General features: G+C 39.9%; 1 protein-coding gene across 1 annotated transcript in view; it reads right to left on the bottom strand.

The window, feature by feature from the left end:
• The window catches only part of slc4a10b (solute carrier family 4 member 10b), a 37,195-nt gene extending 18,824 nt beyond the window's left edge, over positions 1-18,371 (bottom strand). Inside the window, exons 1-7 of the mRNA XM_060930108.1 lie at positions 18,183-18,371; positions 16,298-16,300; positions 11,366-11,454; positions 8,820-8,977; positions 2,813-2,900; positions 1,897-2,043; positions 1,104-1,198 (exon numbers count right to left, since the gene is read on the bottom strand). Coding sequence (XP_060786091.1) covers positions 1,104-1,198; positions 1,897-2,043; positions 2,813-2,900; positions 8,820-8,977; positions 11,366-11,454; positions 16,298-16,300; positions 18,183-18,369 — 767 coding nt within the window. The 5' untranslated portion in view covers positions 18,370-18,371. The remainder of the gene's footprint in view (positions 1-1,103; positions 1,199-1,896; positions 2,044-2,812; positions 2,901-8,819; positions 8,978-11,365; positions 11,455-16,297; positions 16,301-18,182) is intronic.
• Between the last annotated feature and the right edge of the window lie 4,538 nt (positions 18,372-22,909).

Below are 22,909 nucleotides of genomic sequence, written 5' to 3'. Positions count from 1 at the left end.
AGGTTACAATCTTATCTGAAAAAGACTGGATCTGAAACTGTGATTATCGTTTAAAGAATTTACACATGGCCTGTTCTGTGACAGAAAAAAAGGAAAATCTTATAGACTATAATAATAAATTCAGTAATATTTAATCAACAATTATGCCTAAGTGAATTATGGGAAATCTTCACATATAGTATATGTGATATTATTCTATCCACATTCACTGGATATGACCAATCACGCACTCTGATTGGCTACTCTACTACTAGGCTATCAGCTCATATACCATGAGTAGAGAAAAACAAAATGGCGGAGCGTGTTGCTGAACCAACCGAGGATGAAATTAAAACTCTACTCGAAAACAAAACCCCAAAAGATACAAATAAAAAGCACCAAAACATGAAAGTATTTGATGATAAGAACATATATTTTTTTTATTTTTCAAGAATTATTATTATAGCATTTTTCACAAATTGCTACTGTCATTTCACTAAATTAAATTAACAGTTATTCCATTCAATCTCATCGTACGTGGCTTATAGATAACTCGGCGCTACGAATAACTGTTAATTAGTAAGTGCTCAGGCGGCCTTCTTAATTTAGCACAAATATACTGATAGATACTTTAAACGCTGAATGTGGTGGATTACCCTCATAATCTCAGTATTTAATCAAGTGAAAGTTATTCTCCTAATGAGATTTCATTTAGCATGTGATTGTTGCAGAAGTATGGGAAAAAGAAAGGGATCTGAGAACAGACGGGGGCTGTTGTGATGAGAGGAGAGAAAGTTGAGGCGAGTTGTGAAAACTGTCACTCGTGGGGGGAGGCTTTGTGACCAAATGTCAGCTGTGGCGTCCATCCAGTTCATTTCAAAGTTGTGAAAATTGATTTCAATGCCATGGCATTTGTTTTTATACAGTAAACAGCCCATAGTCTATAAGGTTTAATGCTTTCGTTTCTCTCTTACATATGCTTTGACCTTCTCATCCTCACTCAAATGCACAGTCACTCGATCTAGATACACACATACTTTCAATTACACACACACACACACACACACACACACACACACACACACACACACACACACACACACACACACACTGTCCATACCCACCTCCCAGTGTGCTGTAGCTCAGGGCCTCCATGCCCCCCATGTTCATCAGTCTCTGCCAACTCGCCGTTGGGGACAGCAGGGATTTTTCTCTTCTCCTGTTTATCACAAACACACACACACACACACACACACACACACACACACACACACACACACACACACACACACACACACAAAGAGCACTCATGTCAGCTACATCTATTCTGGATCAGGATGTTATTGCATTCACAGAATTAAAAAAAGAAACAAAGAAAGAAAAGAAAAAAGACAATGTCAATTACTCCATCGTGACAGAAAACATAATCCACTTTAAAATCCGTCAGTTCATATTAAACTGCAACTATAATTAACTATATACAGATGGGTGACACATTAAAGAGGGAAAATCCATAAAGTTTTGTGCCATCGCAATCCTCCAGAACAGCTTGAATGCACCTTGCCTTATATTCTACCCATCTCTGGAACTATACTGGAGGGATGAACACCATTGTTTCAAAAGAGATTCCGTCATGTGGTGTTTGGATAATGGTGATGCAGTCTCCATAATTTCCCATAGGTGTTCAGGTGGGTTAAGATCTAGTGACTGTGAAGGCCCTAGTATGTGATTTCATACTCATTTTTATACTCATCACAGCAGTCAATGAGCTCTTGTGCCCTGTGGATGGGGGTGGAGTCACCACTCCCATCAGGAAAGAAATGTTTCATCAGAGGACAATTTGTTACCCATCTATATACAACCCAATAAAATCAAACTTAACTACAGTTAAATATATCTGCAGCTTCACACACGTACCTGAGAAGGGACGTTTTTCGGCGGCTCGATTCTGATAGATGGGTCCCATTCACCGGGGGGTAGAACTGTTACTTGGTCAAGGAACTCGTCAATTCCAGCCACCAGATCGTTGCGGCCCTTGGCTTTATATGCAACATCATGAAAGACCTGTGATGCCACAGTGCTTTGTTCAGTTACAGCCACTTCCCATAAAAAATGAAAACTGTTGCTCTGAGTACACATTAACAGAACTCTCAAGAGCAGCAAAAAAAAAAAAAAACAGCAAGCACAAATCAAAATCCAAACTGCTGGTAAGGGTACATATTAGCATACCTCTTAACAGTAGCATGATTACAGTGTTGCCATAGCAACAGGGTAACTGACTGCGAGACTAAAAAGTGAAATTCGAGCTAATGAGCAAGCGTTTGCATGTCATTATGTGCGTTCAGAAATGTGCCTCAGCGCCTTGAGGAAGGAGTGAAAGAATCAGCAGAAGTGTGAAAGGCCTCAGACTCCCTCGATTCTCTCCAGTCTTAGAGAAATATATTCTGTCACAACCAATACATTGCTCACAAAATGCTTCTAACGCATTTGTGAAGTGGGTCCATCGAGCCAAAACACACTTACAGATTTCATGTGTAATGTGTGAAAAACAAATAAGTGTTTTGTTTAAATTTAAAAAAAATCAGTTTTGAATATATTTTTTTTTAATCTCCTAAGGCCCAAGCTGTTTTTTTTACATGCATTTTTTATTTCTCTTTGCTATTTGGGCTTATTAGAACCTGATTAGAATAAAAACTAAGCATCATCTTTTGATAAGATGTACTTTTAGAGAAAAAGTATCTCCACATATGTGGATTCTTGTTCCGAATTTCCATAAAGTGCTGTCCACGCATGTGACCGCTAAGCCCTAAGGTTAAATAAGCAGTTTTCACACCTCATCAGTCATCAAGGTGGCGATGGATCTGCCGATCTCATGATACTGTGGTCCTTTACCCAGAGGCCCGAGAAGAATGAAGAGGAACCTGCAAAAGGAAGATAAATAAGCAGTCTCATAGCAGATCCAATGCAAATTATAAGCACAATTCCTATAAATTTTAGGGGTTCTAGCTTTGGTTTAAAACTTCACATTAAATCCATGTAGGCAGGAAGCAAATTTAATTTGCAGTAGAGACACTCGTGTGAACAGCAAGCAGAGCTGATCTGCAGTTCTATAATTCAATGGAAATGCAAATTGCTTTAAAATCAATTTAATTATTGAATATGATCAGCCGCAGCAATAGACAGCTGTACACTCTCAGGAAATAAAGTACATCATTGTACCTTTAGAGGTACAATGGCTTGTCACTGGGTCAGAACCCTCTAAGGTACTAATTTGTACTCTTTATATACTGCTTGGGAACATAAATGTACATGTTTGACCCTAAAAAGGTACACAAAGTTACCTTGAGGTCCAAAAACGAGCCCTAGAGGGTACATTAGTGTAGACTGTACCTTGGGGGACAGAAATGGACTCCTACTGTATCCCCATTTTTGACAGTATAAATACTAAGCACTCTAATATCCCTGAATCCTCTTTTTGTGACGTTCCATTATAATACCAATTCTTGACTTTTTCTGCACGGTCTTTATAGCTATAATAACCCTCTTCCTGTTTGTTATTATTTATCTGATCCTTCCTGCTGTTTTATAATACTTCAATTTGCTTCATAAATTAGTTAATAATACCTCACCTTTTAAGAAGCCTAGCTTTTCGCTGTATCCAAATAATTATAAAGATTGTAATTCTGTCAACAACTATTAACTAACCATTTTCAAAAGAAGTAAAAGAATCTGTGACACATATCTGCAGAGATTTTGATGCCAAACAAGGAAAACAGAAGGACTTGTTTTAATCACATTTCAATCGTGTCAGTATTAATTTAAAGACAGACATACAAACATATATATATATATATATATATATATATATATATATATATATATATATATATATACACACACAGGGTGCGATTTGTCAAAAAACCAGAAGGGGGGATGTTTTTTTTTAATCATGAAACATCACAAAATTAAGGTAACAATAGGCTAACAGCTCAATAACATCCGATGATATCAACTGAATAACACTAAATGAAAACGAACACTAAACCAGAGATAGTAAATTCATCTTCCTATCTCTCTGACTAAATACACGAACACTAACACACAACAAAGTTCGCATTGCTTGTCGCGTTGCTGTGATGTTTCTCTCCCTCCGGATTAAATGGACAGTGACTCGAAAATCACTAAAATACATGAATACTAAATGAACAGTTTGCTCTGATGGCGCAGTTCACATTGTGCGCAGCTTTCCGATTTAAACTGTTTTTTTCTCATCCTTATACTTCCTGTTTCATGGACTGTAACGGATTGGCTTATTTAGTAATTTTAATACAGAATTTACTTTGAAATTATAATCAGACACTCCAACGTCCCCCCCTAAAAAAAAAAAAAATCGGCCGTGAAAAAGGCGGCATCCGCCAAAAGGCGCGCTGTTTGCATCCCTGCATAGAACGCAAAGATATTGTTATTATCTACAATGTATCTATTTGCTGGGGACGTTCGTGAACATCAAAGCTGCCACTTCGGGTCATTTTGAAAGTGAGTGCAGTGTAGACCATAGAAAACTGTGTCACAACATGCCTGTCATGTCAACTTTTTTTTTTGGTTTGTTTGTTTTATTGACGGGGTTGTCCCCGAGGATTTTTTTTCAGCAGAGATAAAAACCTCTCTCTCTCTCTCTCTCTATATATATATATATATATATATATATATATATATATATATATATATAGAGAGAGAGAGAGAGAGAGAGAGAGAGAGAGAGAGATCTACTTTCCCTTTGGTTAACAGTTTCCTACATTACCCACAATGCTGTCTAACTTCTCAATGATACGATACTGTTACTAGTGCAATTTCTGTTTCCTTTGTGGTCCCTTGCAAATTGTAATGACATCATTTCCCACATCAGTACATTTGACAAGCGAAGTGAAAAAAAAAATGTGGAGATCTCCACATCTTTTGTTTGCTCTGTCAGAGCACATAAAGCTAATAAATAGCTAATTTAACTGCATTTTTACAGTTACAGTCAGGAATGGATCATATTTATGGGCTATCAGGGTTAACACACCCCCTTTCAAAGGCTAAAACAAACAAACAAATAAATAGTATGTTTAGATATTTTTAGAATGCACATCATCTTCTCTGCAGTTAATAAGTGTTTTAAAGAGAATTATTTGGAATTTTCTTTGAAACCGAGTGTAACAGCACCACTAGCAGTTCTCATCTCATTATCTCTAGCCGCTTTATCCTGTTCTACAGGGTCGCAGGCAAGCTGGAGCCTATCCCAGCTGACTACGGGCGAAAGGCGGGGTACACCCTGGACAAGTCGCCAGGTCATCACAGGGCTGACACATAGACACAGACAACCATTCACACTCACATTCACACCTACGGTCAATTTAGAGTCACCAGTTAACCTAACCTGCATGTCTTTGGACTGTGGGGGAAACCGGAGCACCCGGGGGAAACCCACACGGACACGGGGAGAACATGCAAACTCCGCACAGAAAGGCCCTCGCCGGCCACGGGGCTTGAACCCAGACCTTCTTGCTGTGAGGCGACAGCGCTAACCACTGCACCACCGTGTCGCCCCACCACTAGCAGTTGTACAAAAATAAATAAATTAATTAATTAATTAATAAAATGAAATAAAAAATAAAAAAAACACCCAGCAGTGGGCTAACTGAAATGAGCTCAGTGCTGTAGGCAGAGATACCCTCTGCTGTAGGTCCATGCAGCTAATCAGCAGCAGCATGCCACATGATACGGCATGACACACCCATCTAGTTTTGAGGTCAGTTCTCTTGACATGACAAATTTACTCCTTTGATAAAAAGGCCTTATTAAACACTACAAAACAAAGCAAGATCTGGTTTTCACCAAAATTTCTACCTAACCTGACACGTCAGCATCAAGAGATCATAAATATACTTCACCAAAATGATGACATCCTGAAAAGATCATGGAGGGGAAGCCATGGCCGAATGGTTAGAGAAGCAGCTTTGGGACCAAAAGGTTGCTGGTTTGATTCCCTGGACCAGCAGGAATGGCTGAAGTGCCCTTGAACAAGGCATCTAACCCAGGCTGCTTCTTTACTAAATTCTAACAGAAAACGAGAGCGCCCGAAAGGGAAAACCGAGCTGAGCCATCATTTTGAATCCTCATTCACGGCTGTAATGCAAATGGCTTCCTCCTCGGTATTGAGGTTTTTCATCTGATGTCACAGGGTCACGTGACGCCCCGGTGTCCGCCATTTTGAAGGTCAAGCTAGCTAATGTCAACAACATAGTAGCTGGTATGTTACTGTAGCAATGTTTACGTTCAGTCATTTGGATGACTGTTAAAACCTTTCAGTCTCAAGTTTTTCCTTTACTGTATTTACTAGTTTACTGTAATTATGATCCGGCAGCTATTTACACCGGATCCAGTGTAAATACCTGCCGGAGCGCGCTCCGGCTTGCTCCCCCTCAAATTAAGCAGCATGCTCCGGCTTGCTCCCGGAGTGCTCCGGCCGAGGTTCCGGAGCGCGCTCCGGCTTGCTCCCGGAGTGCTCCGGCCGAGGTTCCGGAGCGCGCTCCGGCTTGCTCCCGGAGTGCTCCGGCCGAGGTTCCGGAGTGCGCTCCGGCTTGCTCCCCCTCAAATTAAGCAGCGCGCTCCGGCTTGCTCCCGGAGCACGCTGCTTAATTTGAGGGGGAGCAAGCCGGAGCGCGCTCTGGCAGCTATTTACACTGGATCCGGTGTAAATAGCTGCCGGATCATAATTACAGTAAACTAGTAAATACAGTAAAGGAAAAACTTGAGACTGAAAGGTTTTAACAGTCATCCAAATGACTGAACGTAAACATTGCTTCAGTAACATACCAGCTATGATGTTGTTGACATTAACTAGTGCTAACAGCTAGCTGCTAGTACACTGCTACAACACAGACACCGACCCTAATAATACAGTTCTTGGTCATTGCCTGGTAACAGCAAATTTATAACTGGCCATGTCTCAACAGACTAAGAAGTTATTTCAGTGACATTTAATAACATTTTGTTTATCCTGAGGACCGAAAGTAAATGAAAATGTGAACAAACCTTAGCTGTAATAAGATGGCGACCACCGGCTCCAGGGATGACCCACTGATGTAGGCATGTTACCCAGCCTGACACAAAATATTTGTAGGCATCCAAACTCTTATATGCTTTCAGATCAATACCTGTGTATGGCGATGGGTTTTTAACGACATAGGTATACAGATCATGTGGGCCGAAGTCAGGTAAAGACGAGGGCTTCGTGTACTTCCGTACGTCAGTGAACAATCCTGGTGGAAGCAGCTAAACGTCGTTCTCTAAGCCTGCTAACCTCAATTTTTGCAAATACCTCTCCCTCTGCTCGCCCTGTAAATGCCCTACGTCGCTGGATAGTGAAGGTGTTTTCTGCATCTCGCTCCTTTTTCTTTTATGTTTTTCATTTGTCGCCTTCCTCGCATTCAAACTGATTCGAGCCGTGATGTCCAAAATGGCAGCCTCACATGACTTGGTCACGTGGGTGAAAAACCTCAATACAAGTGCACTTCCATGGCAGGGAAAAAAAAACTACGTTTTGCTGCCTATGTAGTCCCCTATTTATACAAATAGGAGTCATTCAGGATTCAGCCATGTTTTTGCTCGGTGTTAGCAAATTACAGGTTTTTAGCTTTCTCCTGAAATGTTTTCTTTTATTTCTTCTTCCTCAGGGTAGTAAAACTCGCTTTCACTCTGAACACTGTCGTTATCGCTATCCATGCTGTAAAATTAATGCTATTCTCCTGAGAAATGCTGGCAAAAATTTATAAGATTTTTGATAATCTTATAAATAAATCTTATGTATACATATTTTATTTAAGTTATGTGGATTTTATGAATGTGTTAATCATTCTGTGTAAGCGGTATAGTGTAAGAATCTTGCTACTTTTAATCACAAATGTTACGAGATGTGCAATATCGTTAGTCGTATAAGTTTTTAACCTTTAAGTCTGTAAATTGAAAGCAATTCAGTGGCGACTTCACTGCGAATTTCAATAAAGACATCTTGAATCTTATAAAAAAAGATAAATGTTGACAAAAATTTCTACTATGTTTGCTGTTGTTGTGAACGAGCGGTTCGCCATAACCGGGGTCCATAACCGGGGTCCGTACCGTAGGATACGGACCCGCTCGCCAGCCAATCAGAGCGCAAGATTTGGACCGCGAAAAAATAAATGTTATTTAACATGTTTTCATCAATATTCACTGAGCCTGAGGTGGATAATTGTTTTAGTATAAATACACAGATGATTATTTCAAAAAATATTTTAAAAATTGTATTAAAAAATTATTTATTTCAAACTTCAAAAGCGGCATGCAAACGTAATGCGCGCAGGCTTGTGTCACTTATCTATGCCGACTCACATAAAATACTTTGTTTTGAAATAGATAAAATAAATCACAATTTGACCTTACCTTTAAATAGTTTTAGACCAAACTTCGTAGCATCTTTACTGCTTTTAGGAACAGCATTTTCTTTCATAATTTATAATTCTTCCTCACTTACAGTGACAAAGCCATTGGCAGCCATTTTGCCGAGTCACTCGAGGTGATTATTGAGAAATAGTCAGAGTCTCTTGACTAATCAGCATGCATGATTTCCTATAATCACCTCCATATTTATACTAAAAGACAATAATCAACATTCTGGTGGCAACAGCCCTCGGTAATATTTATTTATTTAAAACTTAGTAACAAGGAGTTATAGTTAAGTAAGCTACAGTTATCATTACTGATCAATGCTTCAAAACTGAGTTTAAAGGTTAAAGATGGAGACACAGAACATCAGTCACCTGGTGGTTATGGGAACTTCTGCCAGGCCATTGAGAAGGACAGCAGGTGAGAGACGTACAAATGCCACTACAGGTTTCTCCAAGAACTCCAGCTCTCCTACCAGGATATTTGATGCCTCGGCTCCAGGTGGGATCTTCCTCATGAAGTGCAGGTCTATCTATAGGGACAGCAGGGCCACAACACATGCACATCTCATAAACGTATGATTATATTTACAGCCTTAGTTTGTGCTTTTTTCCCAGAGAGCTCAGAAAAAATGGAAGATGTGTTACGTTGCTCTGGATAAGAGTATCTGCTAAATGCCTGTAATGTAATGTAATGTATTACTACTTCAAGGTTGAAAGTGTGAGTCAGGATAACAGTAGCTGAATAACAGTGAAACTTCCAAATCCTTATTTTCATTTAATTTGTAGAGAAAAAAACACTGTTTGATAAGCTAAAAACCCTATTCATGTCTTTAGTTCATGCCAGTGTGCATTATGAAAGACATGAATAGCATTACAATAAACTCCCAAAACAACTATTGTTCGAGATCTTCTAAGGCTACATCCACACAACAACGGCAACGAGATGTTATTTAAAAATATATCGCGTCCAAATGGGCAACGATCAGTAAAATATCAGGTCCATATGGCAACGCAACGCTTGCTGAAAACGAACCAATACACATGCCACACCTCTAGGGGCGCTGTAAGACGGTCCCTTCGGAGACACCAGAACAATAGAAGAAGTAAGGACGCATGCGCATAAACTATTATGCACGAGACTTCATATTAGCCACAAAGTCAGGAAAATCTGTTTGTAAAATTACATTATAATGACCAAATACAATGAAAAGTATTTTTCCAGTCTCACCTGTGAAAGGTAATCCCATGTGATCTCATTTGGACGGCAAACCTGTTGGTACAGTTAAACGCAGCTAATCTTTATTCTCCGCGTTGACCTATCCAATATGGCAGCGAGGATGACGTATGATTCTACGCGGAAGGCGGTGTCTTTAATGGTCCAGAATAAATTGAATGCTACACGTTGATGGATTAATTTGTTGTTTCTCACCTGTGAAAGGTAATCCCATGTGATCTCGTTTGGACGGCAAACCTGTTGGTACAGTCAAACGCAGCACATGAATCTTTATTCTCCGCTTTGACCTATCCAATATGGCGGCGAGGATGACGTATGATTCTATGCGGAAGGCGGCGTCTTTAATGGTCCGGAATAAATTGATTGCTACACGTTGATGGATTAATTTGTTGTTTCTCACCTGTGAAAGGTAATCCCATGTGATCTCGTTTGGACGGTAACCCTGTTGGTACAGTTAAACGCAGCACATGAATCTTTATTCTCCGCTTTGACCTATCCAATATGGCGGCGAGGATGACGTATGATTCTACACGGAAGGCGGCGTCTTTAATGGTCCGGAATAAATTAAATGCTACACGTTGATGGATTAATTTGCTCTTCTACGCCCTTTTTGAGGAATATATTGCAGGACTTAAACCAACATCTGAAGAGGTGAGATCGCTCCTTTTTTTCCCTATTTTTGCTGGCGGGATTGACTCTGCCCTAAGGGCAGAGTCTCTCTCTCTCTCTCTCTCTCTCTCTCTCTCTCTCTCACTTTGCACCATTACACAAATATTCACAGTGAAAATATTTTGTAAGCGCGTTTCATGAACCAAGTTATAGGATTTGTTGACAACTCGCATCGAGTTCGTTACACTTCTACCCGGCGTGAAGCACTCACAGTCATGTGGTTGTGACGTCATTGTAAACAAATCCGTTCTACTCATCCAGACGACTTCACAATGGCAACGTTGCCAGATCTTTCCACTCTGGAACCCGTTCTCAAAAAGATTGCATTTTGGGCACCCAAAACGCCGGTGCCGTGTGGACGCCAGGCCTAAACGATAAGCAATTGTATTAGAGTCACCTGAATCCGTTGCCGTGTGGACAGGGCCTAAGTGGTCAAAATGTTAAAAACTTTTGGGTTTAGACACAGAACAGATAAGACGTACAATGATGGATAAATCTCCTTGCAACTGCTCGATAGGATTCTTCCTACCAAGACAGAAGCACCCTAAGAAGGACATTCCACAAAGGGAATATGATGATGATGATGATGATGATGATGATGATGATGATGATGAGTGTACAAATTTATTCCTGAATCAAAATGTTTTAATAAGTAGTTCTTAATTAAAACAAGTGTATTTTATTTAAAAATGTTTTTTGGGAAATTGTTTCCCCCAAAAAAGTTTTAATTTAGAACTTAGGAGAAGCAATGAGGAGTCCCTCTTGGATGAGGCAAGTTCATGAAGTTGGTTGATATCAAGAGTGTACAAAGTTTCATCAGTATTATTTGACACCAAGGAGAACAGCAAGCAGTTAGCTGTGACATGATTAATGTAAGTTTTGTTGTATGTAGGCACGCTGTCTGCATAGCGATGAATGAAAACACTAGTGAAAAGGTTCAGTTAATCCAATTTGGCACTTTTAATGTCTGGTACATTTCCTTGTGCTCCAAAGTCTAACTTCCCATCACTCTTACCTTACTGAAATCCACACTACTGCAGTCTCTTGTGACCTCTGGCTTGAGGTCATGTGCACTAGTCTGGGTCTGAGGAAGGATCATCTGGCCTGTGCACACAATCATAACACGAAACACTTGTCAGACATATAAGCTTTGCTTTGCACACATAAACTATCAGCATCTACAGCTGAAGCAATCAATCAGTACTTTGCCAGTGCTGATCAGCCAGAGCAGAGAACCTCCCAGCCTCTCAGCATTACAGTGAAGAAATATAGTAATGAATACCGGTAGATATGCATCTGTCCAGATAACTGCTCAAAGAGAGAGAGAGAGAGAGAGACTGAAAATAGGTATGTAATGAACTGATGCTCTGCTAAGGTGTATTAAGCATTGGCAGGTTTTGCTGATTTAATACATATGGAAAGGGATAATGGATGCTAATGGATGATGGAGGTCAGAATGGTATTGTGGAGTGCAGTACATTGTTCCACCTTTTTATCTGCCACTACATCAATTATTGCAAACATTAAATAAACCACAGTGAAAGCAGAAAGAAAGAAATGCACATTTAGTTGATACACAGTAACTGCAGCAAGAATAATGAGATTATTTCTCTTATTCCATTCTGAGTCACGGCTTCAGCATTCTAGCCTGAAAGCAACTACGTCTGCTGTCTGCTATTCAGGAAGTAGCACCAAACCTCATTAATTTGGAGTAAGTGTGTCCTGCATTGCGTGAATAGATTTTTTTTTTTTGTTTATTAGTTGCCCCTTTTCTTTGGGTTGTTGTTCCTGTGTGGCTTTTTGCTACAGCACTATACATAAATTAGCTTACTAATAATGTTCACAATGTTTTCACAGTTAAGAACTGAGAAATTTAAAAAAAAAAACTGATCAGCTAAAGAGGTTTGGTGCTCTTCATGTGTTTGCTTGTCTTGAAGAAAAGCTCGCAACTTCCTAAACACAAGTCTTTAAAAGGTGGCGAAAGGATGATGAAAGGCAACTTGAGAACAAACTTGCTATTATCTATACCGCTTATCCATCAGTCGTGGGAGAAGCTGGAGCCAATCCCAGCTGACTTCAGGCAAGAGACAGGGTACACTCTGGACAGTTTGCTAATTTGACACAGGGCTAACACAGAGACGAACAACCATTCACACTCACATTCACACCCATGGGCAATTTAGAGTAGCCAGTTGACCTAATCTGCATGTGTTTGGACTGTGGGAGGAAACCCACACAGGCACGGGGAGAATGTACAGACTCCGCAGAGAAAGGCCTCAGTCGTCTGCAAGGTTCAAACCCAGAATCTTCTTGCTGTGAGGTGACAGTGCCAACCACTGCACCACCATGCCACCCCTACTGCATCCAAATATTATGAATTTGAAATCTGTTTTTTATCATATAATAATGTAGTATTTCTTGTCATGTTAATCAGCGCTTTTAGGAAAATTAGATTTAATCTCTACAATTAAATATAACATGTAAATAACAGATGGACCATAATCACAGAAAATAGGAATCAAAACACAATTAAAATTGATTAAACTTCTCTAAAATGCTATAATTGCGCTCAAAGTAAATGAAATAAATAACAGATATGAGATATGAGACAAAAGGCAATTAGAAACATTACTTTTCTTATTAAGGATTCTGAGAATATCAATCGCTAAACTTAAAGCAGCAAGTCCATGCAATAATTAGTACTTCAGGTTATAATACATAAAAAAATGACAGTTTTACTTTACTGTTTTAATTATTAATTTCCAAATTATGGTTTATTTAATGATTCTGTTTGGGTCAGTATTTCTTCAATTAGATAACGAGCCTACTTAAGTACAGAATTTTACTGTAATAAAATCGGTTTTGTCTTTAATAATATAGAAATGATGCATGACCTATGTTCGTCCGGCTGTTTACTCTATTCTGCCAAATCATAGAAAGTAGAGTAGCATGGTCTGTTGAGTCATCTTGTTGTCGTTTTTCTTCAGCAGGAGGCTGATTCTCTTGATAGAGCCAAGTGAGGCCTTCAATCTACATTAGATGCTTCCAACTGTTCAGCACAAGAGTGGGTCTGTTCTTCTTGAAGCCTGATCAAAATTCCCATTTGATTACACCAGAATCGAATAAAGACTGATTTGTCTGGTGTTTCCATTTCTATCTAACCAATTTACAGCCAATGCCCTGTACATTTACCGCCACATTCACCTTCCCTTTGCTTCTTTTCTGTTTCCAACAGCGCATGCTTTCATCCATAATGTCCATACATGTTTAAGTGATAATAACATAAATAAATAAATAACCACCTTTTCAAGTCTTGTTTTAGGAAGCGCTAGAAAGGAAAGTCAAGTCTAAGTTGCCTGGATCCAGGTCAGTGTGTGCCTGTTGTGGGGATTGCACTGAGATGTGTGTGGGGGCTTGGTTGGTGGAGGTAGAGGTGGACGATTTGGGGAGTGAAGACGAGATGGAGACACAGGAAGTGCAGCTTTGAGGCCAGCAGGAAGACACCTGTCTGCACCTCCCATCAGAGTTACATGAACCCCAAAGAGAAGACATTAGGGCTGAACAGAAAGATGAGTCACCTGTCACACACACACACACACACACACACACAGACACACATTGAAAGAAGAGTGGAGGAAGAGACACTGAAACACTGAATGAGAGGACTAAACAGAGGGGAATAGCAGCAAACACAAGTAATAGTAATGCTTAACTACTGACAACAATAATTCCTGGACACTATTGTAACATATGTTGTCTCAATCAAAAAGACATCATTCATGAAGGATTTTTGATTTCCATCCCCGTGTTCTCGAGCAATACATCTTTGATTGTCTTAAAGACTATCTTCCAAAATATTACTTTGGGTAAATTAATTTTTATTACAGCAAAAAGCCCTCACTACCAAATCCAAAAAAAGCTTCAGAAGAAGCCAGCTCACTGAATTAATTTTACTTAAAAAGTGCAATACAAGGGACCTATGCAAATATTCTATCCACATTCACTGGATATGAGCAATCGCACGCACCAGACAGACTGCAGGAAGGGGTTCTGTATTTTATATATACACCCATTCACTGAATATGAGCAATCACGTGCTCTGATTGGCTACTCTACTATTAGGATATCAGCTCATATACCATGAGTAGAGTAAAACAAAACGGCAGAGTGTGTTGCTGAACCAACTGAGGATGAAATAAAAACTCTCCTTGAAAACAAAACCCCCAAAAATGCAAAAACGCAACATGGAATAAAAGTATTTGGTGGTAAGCATGTATCTCATCTCATCTCATTATCTGTAGCCGCTTTATCCTGTTCTACAGGGTCGCAGGCAAGCTGGAGCCTATCCCAGCTGACTACGGGCGAAAGGCGGGGTACACCCTGGACAAGTCGCCAGGTTATCGCAGGGCGGTAAGCATGTATCTTTTTTATTTTTCAAAAATTATTATCGCATTTTTCACAAATTGCCCCTGTCATTTCACCGGTTTGTTTACATTCTAAGCGGAAATGATTTTGTCGGACGTTTTGTAGAAAGTTTTTATTTATCAAATTTGCAAAAAATAAAAATGCTCTGTTTCTCAAAATCCACTGAATGTGGATAGAATAAAACAGTTATTCTACTCAAGCTCGTCGTACATGACTTTAGCCTACTCAGCGCTATGCGCATCGTCGGCTATCAGCTCATGTACAACTCGATTTTGTAGAATAACTGTCAAATATATGGCTATGCAGAAAGAATGGTTTGAGTTATGGATTAAAGCCAGTAATCGGGCACACACTTTGCTGTGTTAGATATTATAGCAGTGATATTATCTTTATGTTGCTTTCTGACAGACAGTGAATATCTCCACAAAAGCAAGGATGGTAATGTGTATCTACATAATGTAGAGACCATGGCCAGCTCATTCTACTTGAGCAACTCAACATTTGTAAGTCGTCTCTCCATGATACATGTTAGATTATCATTCCACAGAATTTATTAATTGTTAGATGTTCTTAATTACGGTTATTGTTTGTTTTGTACAGTGGTGCTTGAAAGTTTGTGAACCCTTTAGAATTTTCTATATTTCTGCATAAATATGACATAAAACATCATCAGATTTTCACACAAGTCCTAAAAGTAGGTAAAGAGAATCTAGTTAAACAAATGAGACAAAAATATTCTACTTGGTCATTTATTTATTGAGGAAAATGATCCAATATTACATATCTGTGAGTGGCAAAAGTATGTGAACCTTTGCTTTTAGTATCTGGTGTGACCCCCTTGTGCAGCAATAACTGCAACTAAACATTTCTGGTAACTGTTGATCAGTCCTGCACACCGGCTTGGAGGAATTTTAGCCCATTCCTCCGTACAGAACAGCTTCAACTCTGGGATGTTGGTGGGTTTCCTCACATGAACTGCTCGCTTCAGGTCCTTCCACAACATTTCGATTGGATTGTCAGGACTTTGACTTGGCCATTCCAAAACATTAACTTTATTCTTCTTTAACCATTCTTTGGTAGAATGACCCCGCCTTTCGCCCGTAGTCAGCTGGGATAGGCTCCAGCTTGCCTGCGACCCTGTAGAAGGATAAAGCGGCTAGAGATAATGTGATGTGATGTGACTTGTGTGCTGAGGGTCATTGTCTTGCTGCATGACCCACCCAGATTCAGTTCATGGACAGATGTCCTGGCATTTTCCTTTAGAATTCGCTGGGATAATTCAGAATTCATTGTTCCACTGATGATGGCAAGCCGTTCTGGCCCAGAGGCAGCAAAACAGGCCCAAACCATGATACTACCATCACCAGGTTTCACAGATGGGATAAAGTTCTTATGCTGGAATGCAGTGGTTTCCTTTCTCCAAACATAATGCTTCTCATTTGCCCCTATTCCACCAAATCAGATCCAGGGCTGGTTCGGGGCCAGTGCTGGTGCTGGTTCACAACTTGTTCAACTTGCGAACCAGCTGAAAACCAGTTTGCTTTTCCATAGCTTGGGGTGCTAAGAGAAGCCACGTCATTACATCACTGTATACATCAGTTACGTCGCTGCGTTTGCATAAACCTTGGCGCGAACATCGAAGAAACAACAACACGGAGAAGAAGAAGAAGAAGCAGCAACAACAACAACAATAATGGATGACTGCTGCTTTACTGCATCCATGATATCTCGTCGCTTATTTAAAAATGGCACCCTCTCGCGGTCTGCTATTGTTGTTGGTCTTAACAACTCCGCCCCCCCCCCACTGACATAAGCAGTTCTTTCCTCTAGCCCAGCAAAGAGCTGGTGCTACCCTGGAAGCGGTTTTTCTGGCCCAGAGCCAGTTCTTTGTCAGTGGAAACAGAAAACCCGGTTCCAAACTAAGCACTGGCCCCGAACCAGCCCTGGATCTGATTTGGTGGAAAAGGCGTAATTGAAAGCAAAAAGTTCTATTTTGGTCTCATCTGTCCACAAACATTTTTCCAATAGGCTTCTGGCTTGTCCACATGATCTTTAGCAAACCACAGGTGAGCAGCAATGTTCTTTTTGGAGAGCAGTGGCTTTCTCCTTGCAACCCTGCCATGCACACCATTGTTGTTCAGTGTTCTCCTGATGGTGAACTCATGAACATTAACATTAGCCAATGTGAGAGAGGCCTTCAGTTGCTTAGAAGTTACCCTGGGGTCCTTTGTGACCTCGCCAACTATTACACGCCTTGCTCTTGGAGTGATCTTTGTTGGTCCACCACTCCTGGGGAGGGTAACAATGGTCTTGAATTTCCTCCATTTGTACACAATCTGTCTGACTGTGGATTGGTGGAATCTAAACTCTTTAGAGATGGTTTTGTAACCTTTTCCAGCCTGATGAGCATCAACAACACTTTTTCTGAGGTCCTCAGAAATCTCCTTTATTCGTGCCATGATACACTTCCACAAACATGTGTTGTGAAGATCAGACTTTGATAGATCCCTGTTCTTTAAATAAAACAGGGTGCCCACTCACACCTGATTGTCATCCCAGTGATTGAAAACACCTGACTCTAATTTCACCTTCAAATTAACTGCTAATCCTAGAGGTTCACATACTTTTGCCACTCACAGACATGTAATATTGGATCATTTTTCTCAATAAATAAACAACCAGTTGGGGTGTCGTGGCTCAGGTGGATGAGGTGCCATGCCATAAATCTGGGGACCTAGGTTTGATTTTGACCTGAGGTCATTTTCTGATCTGTCTCTCTTTCCCGCTCATTTCCTGTCTTTACACTGTCCTGTCCAATAAAGGTGAAAAAAGCCCAAAAAATATATTTAATGACCAAGTATAATATTTTTGTCTCATTTGTTTAACTGGGTTCTCTTTAATTACTTTTCGGACTTGTGTGAAAATCTGATGATGTTTTAGGTCATATTTATGCAGAAATATAGAAAATTCTAAAGGGTTCACAAACTTTCAAGCACCACTGTAGGCTCAAGTGGATGCAACAGATTACTTAGTGTCTGCTGATACTCGATTTTTTGGAATAACTGTTAAATATTTAATTGAGATATGAACCAAATATTTATAGTAAAAAAAACAGGTATTTGTGTAAAATATGCTCCATACAGAAGGCCAATAGCATCTATACTCTCTGTGTGGTCTGCCCTTTTTAAAGTTCTAACTTGTAGTGGTGCATCATACGCAGTATTTAATTTATGCTGCCAGAACAGGGTCCAACACCTCTCAGATTTGGAGTATCTGGGTTTCTGAATTTAATTATATGGTTTAGGGACTACTGCAACTTTTTCCTTTATATACTACTACTACTAAGTGTGGTAGGAAAACTATATGAATTCTGTACATAGAAGGACTCCGTTTTGGGTAGAGCATACCGTTCTTGTCCATAGAGTTAGATTCGGACTGTTTCTTGCCGATGTCAGCAAAAGAGCGTACTATAGGAATACGGTTGGCCAGCTTCTTCTGGTTTTGATGGTGATGCTGCTTGAGCAGGGCCTCTCGGATTTTCTTTTTCACCTCTTCACTAAGCTCCCCTAATGCTTCCTCTTGATCCAATACCATGTCTAAAAGAGAAATAAAAAAACATACATTACAACACAATACTGGGATTAGGTTTTCTTATTCTATTTCTAATTCTATATTTAAAATGTTGAAGTTACTCACAGTTTTGTGTATCTGTTGTAACAAGTTAGGATCATGTTTTTTATTCATCCATCCATGCATTCATATTGGCTGTACATACATACTGCAGTTATTGAAATTGCCATTACATATCAAATTTATTTTTACTTTTTTTATTTTATAGACTCGGGGGCATAAATCTGTTATACATACTGTATAATGGCTGGTGTATTCTATAACTGTCCTTACAGTGGTGCTTGAAAGTTTGTGAACCCTTTAGAATTTTCTATATTTCTACATGAATATGACCTAAAACATCATCAGATTTTCACACAAGTCCTAAAAGTAGATAAAGAGAACCCAGTTAAACAAATGAGACAAAAATATGATACTTGGTCATTTATTTATTGAGGAAAATGATCCAATATTACATATCTGTGAGTGGCAAAAGTATGTGAACCTTTGCTTTCAGTATCTGGTGAGACCCCCTTGTGCAGCAATAACTGCAACTACGGTAAATGTTTCCGGTAACTGTTGATCAGTCCTGCACACCGGCTTGGAGGAATTTTAGCCCATTCCTCCGTACAGAACAGCTTCAACTCTGGGATGTTGGTGGGTTTCCTGGCATGAACTGCTTGCTTCAGGTCCTTTCACAACATTTCGATTGGATTAAGGTCAGGACTTTGACTTGGCCATTCCAAAACATTAACTTTATTCTTCTTTAATCATTCTTTGGTAGAACAACTTGAGTGCTTAGGGTTGTTGTCTTGCTGCATGACCCACCTTCTCTTGAGATTCAGTTCATGGACAGATGTCCTGACATTTTCCTTTAGAATTCAATGGTATGATTCAGAATTCATTGCTCCAACAATGATGGCAAGCCGTCCTGGCCCAGATGCAGCAAAACAGGCCCAAACCATGATACTACCACCACCATGTTTCACAGATGGGATAAGGTTCTCATGCTGGAATGCAGTGTTTTCCTTTCTCCAAACATAATGCTTCTCATTGAAACCAAAAAGTTCTATTTTGATCTCATCTGTCCACAAACATTTTTCCAGTAGCCTTCTGGCTTGTCCACATGATCTTTAGCAAACTGCAGACAAGCAGCAATGTTCTTTTTGGAGAGCAGTGGCTTTCTCCTTGCAACCCTGCCAACAATGGTGTCATTGTTGTTCAGTGTTCTCCTGATGGTGAACTCATGAACATTAACATTAGCCAATGTGAGAGAGGCCTTCAGTTGCTTAGAAGTTACCCTGGGGTCCTCTGTGACCTCGCCAACTATTACACGCCTTGCTCTTGGTGTGATCTTTGTTGGTCCACCACTCCTGGGGAGGGTAACAATGGTCTTGAATTTCCTCCATTTGTACACAATCTGTCTGACTGTGGATTGGTGGAGTCCAAACTCTTTAGAGATGGTTTTGTAACCTTTTCCAGCCTGATGAGCATCAACAATGCTTTTTCTGAGGTCCTCAGAAATCTCCTTTGTTCGTGCCATGATACACTTCCACAAACATGTGTTGTGAAGATCAGACTTTGATAGATCCCTGTTCTTTGAATAAAACAGGGTGCCCACTCGCACCTGATTGTCATCCCAGTGATTGAAAACACCTGACTCTAAGTTCACCTTCAAATTAACTGCTAATCCTAGAGGTTCACATACTTTTGCCACTCACAGATACGTAATATTGGATAATTTTCCTCAATAAATAAATGACCAAGTATAATATTTTTGTCTCATTTGTTTAACTGGGATCTCTTGATCTACTTTTAGGACTTGTGTGAAAATCTGATGATGTTTTAGGTCATATTTATGCAGAAATATAGAAAATTCTAAAGGGTTCACAAACTTTCAAGCACCACTGTATGTGCATCAGAAAGGCATTAAAAATTTAATATCAAGAAAATATCTGATTGATATGGATTGATTAATATTTAACAGAGTACATGTCTTTGTCTTCATACTGAAGTAATATGCTATTTAAATTACTAGTCTGTGCGAAATTATTTTTAGAATGAGACTCTTTATCTCTTTCAGCCACCTATAAGTGAAGCTAGATGTACGGTATATAGTCCTATGACTGTAGAAAGAGCATTTTCAAGCACTGCTGCTATTTTTGTTAGTATGTATATATATAACTGTGGTTCTGTAGAGATGGAGATGCCAACTCACCTCAACAAACTGGAAAATGATGCTAATTTATAAAATATAAATGGCTTGGTAAGACCCACATCCACAAAGATTAACCAAAGACAGGAAAGAATTAAAGTACCTTTGCCACTCTCTTTAGTTGAGAAACTGAACATTAATCTGCTTTCTGGAAAACAGCCAGAATTACTAACTGAACAGGAATTTTTGTAACTAGAATTATGTCACCGTACGTGCAACAAACCACACCAGGGTGCAGGCTTGTATTACTCGTGTCCAGGACTCGTGCCCTAATTTTAAGGAGTCGTGACTCAACTTGGACTTGAGCACTGATGACTCAGACTCGTGCATTAATTGTATTCGGACTCATAAATTGGAGGCAAGGACTCAGATTTTTTCTTTATTTTTTGTAACATGCCATAATAATTTGGCATAAGATATTTATATCTACATTAATTTTTGTACTCATTTCGTGCAAGAGTGTCACACGCCTTGGGGCGTGCATCAGATAGACTCTCAGGTGCGCTCCAGACAGTGCGCGTGCCAAGCAGACTCTCGCACGCACCGTAAATGACGCACACCTATACAGGATTAAGGCGCAATCAGCATGCCTATATAAAAACCGTGAAAACACACTTACTTTGTGAAGTATTGAGTTGCATTGCTAACACATTACTGAACCTTATTTCCTTGTTTGGTTTCCTGATCCCTGATTTCCTGTTTATCGTCTTTGATTCTGCCGAGTCTACGATAGCCTGTTTGTGCCTCACTCAACCTATTGCCTGTTTCACCGTTTTACTATTTTTCTTACCGTTCTGGATTGTTTACCTGTCTTCACTTGTATTAATAAACACATCTTCTGCACTTACATCCATCTCCCAACCATCTCTGACAGAATACTTCACACTCCCTGATAAAGAGAATGCACATTCACCTTTTCATACGTCATGTTCAGGAACAAACTAATGTTAATGACACTAAAACAGCCACCATCAAATGGTGCGGTTCGTGTCGCTTCTGGTCATGCTTGACCTGATTAAAGATAATTTTGGGGTGAAATAATTGGATTTGCAGCAAATTATGGGCAATGGAGATGATATAATTCACTTGAACATTGAAAGGCAAGGGTTTTTTTTGTTGTTGTTGTTCTTTTAATTTTATTTTAGGACTGAGTAGCCGGCGTAGACCGTCTGTGTAGGCAGAGAAAACTTCCGGTCGCCGGCACTTGTGTATATCTCTGCATCTTTTATACTAATTTCATCTTTAACCCCAAATTAAGGTTTCCCAAAGACCCTTGTCACACCTCAACCAGAAGACATTTAAGATTAAACTTTCCTCTAGAGAAATAAGAATTATGCAGTCATAAAGTCTTGAGTTAATTAGAAAACCATTTAGAAATAACATGCTGCATCTCTGTGGCATGGTGGTGCAGTGGTTAGAACTATCGCCTCACAGCAAGAAGGTTCTGGATTCAAACCTCATGGCCAACTGGGGCCTTTCTATGCAGAGTTTTCATGTTCTCCCCATGCCTGTGTGGGTTTCCTCCCACAGTCCAAAGACATGCAGATAAGTTGACTGGCTTCCTTAAATTGGCAATAGGTGTGAATGTGTTATTTGTTAGCCCTGCGGTAGATTGGCGACCTGCCCAGGGTGTACTTTGTCTTTTGCTTGAAGTCAGCTGGGATTGGCTCCAGCTTCCCTGCAACCATGATGGATAAGCAGTATACTGTACATGATGGATGGATGGATGAATGCTGCATGTCTTAACCACTGCAGAATCTTAAGACTATTGAAGTATTGGCAGGATTTTGTATGCACAAAATTTTATTGTAAGGATTTGAGTGTTACGGGTACCTATACTCTGTTACAGATAGTTTCTTCACTGACTCACTCACTCACTCACTCACTCACTCACTCACTCGCGCGCGCATACACACACCTGCAATTTCCTCAAGGGAGTTGGCCCTCATGTCGAGCAGCACCGTGCCATTGATGATGCAGCTGCGCAACTCAAATAAGCTGTGCAGAGAGAGTGTGGCCACATAGGGTTTACTCCATCTCTCCCCTCCATCCTCCACATCCTCTTCAAACTTCAGCCATCTACAGAGAGAGAGAGAGAGAGAGAGAGAGAGACCAAGACCTGTTAGACCTCTCAGTTATGAGTCCAGCAGTAACACTGAAGAAATCCAGTAGATAACTGTATGAAAAGAAGAACTACATGCTCTGACAGGCTCTTAACACACTGTCCTGTTCCTACTTCCAGTACAATTTATCTAACATTGATTCAGGATTTAAAAAAAGAGAGAGAGAGAGAGAGAGAAAAGAAACAAA

The sequence above is a fragment of the Neoarius graeffei genome, chromosome 9, assembly GCF_027579695.1.
Source record: "Neoarius graeffei isolate fNeoGra1 chromosome 9, fNeoGra1.pri, whole genome shotgun sequence".
NCBI lineage: Eukaryota > Metazoa > Chordata > Actinopteri > Siluriformes > Ariidae > Neoarius > Neoarius graeffei.
Note: the sequence above shows the minus strand (reverse complement) of the source record. Positions and strands in the feature narration are given on the sequence as shown.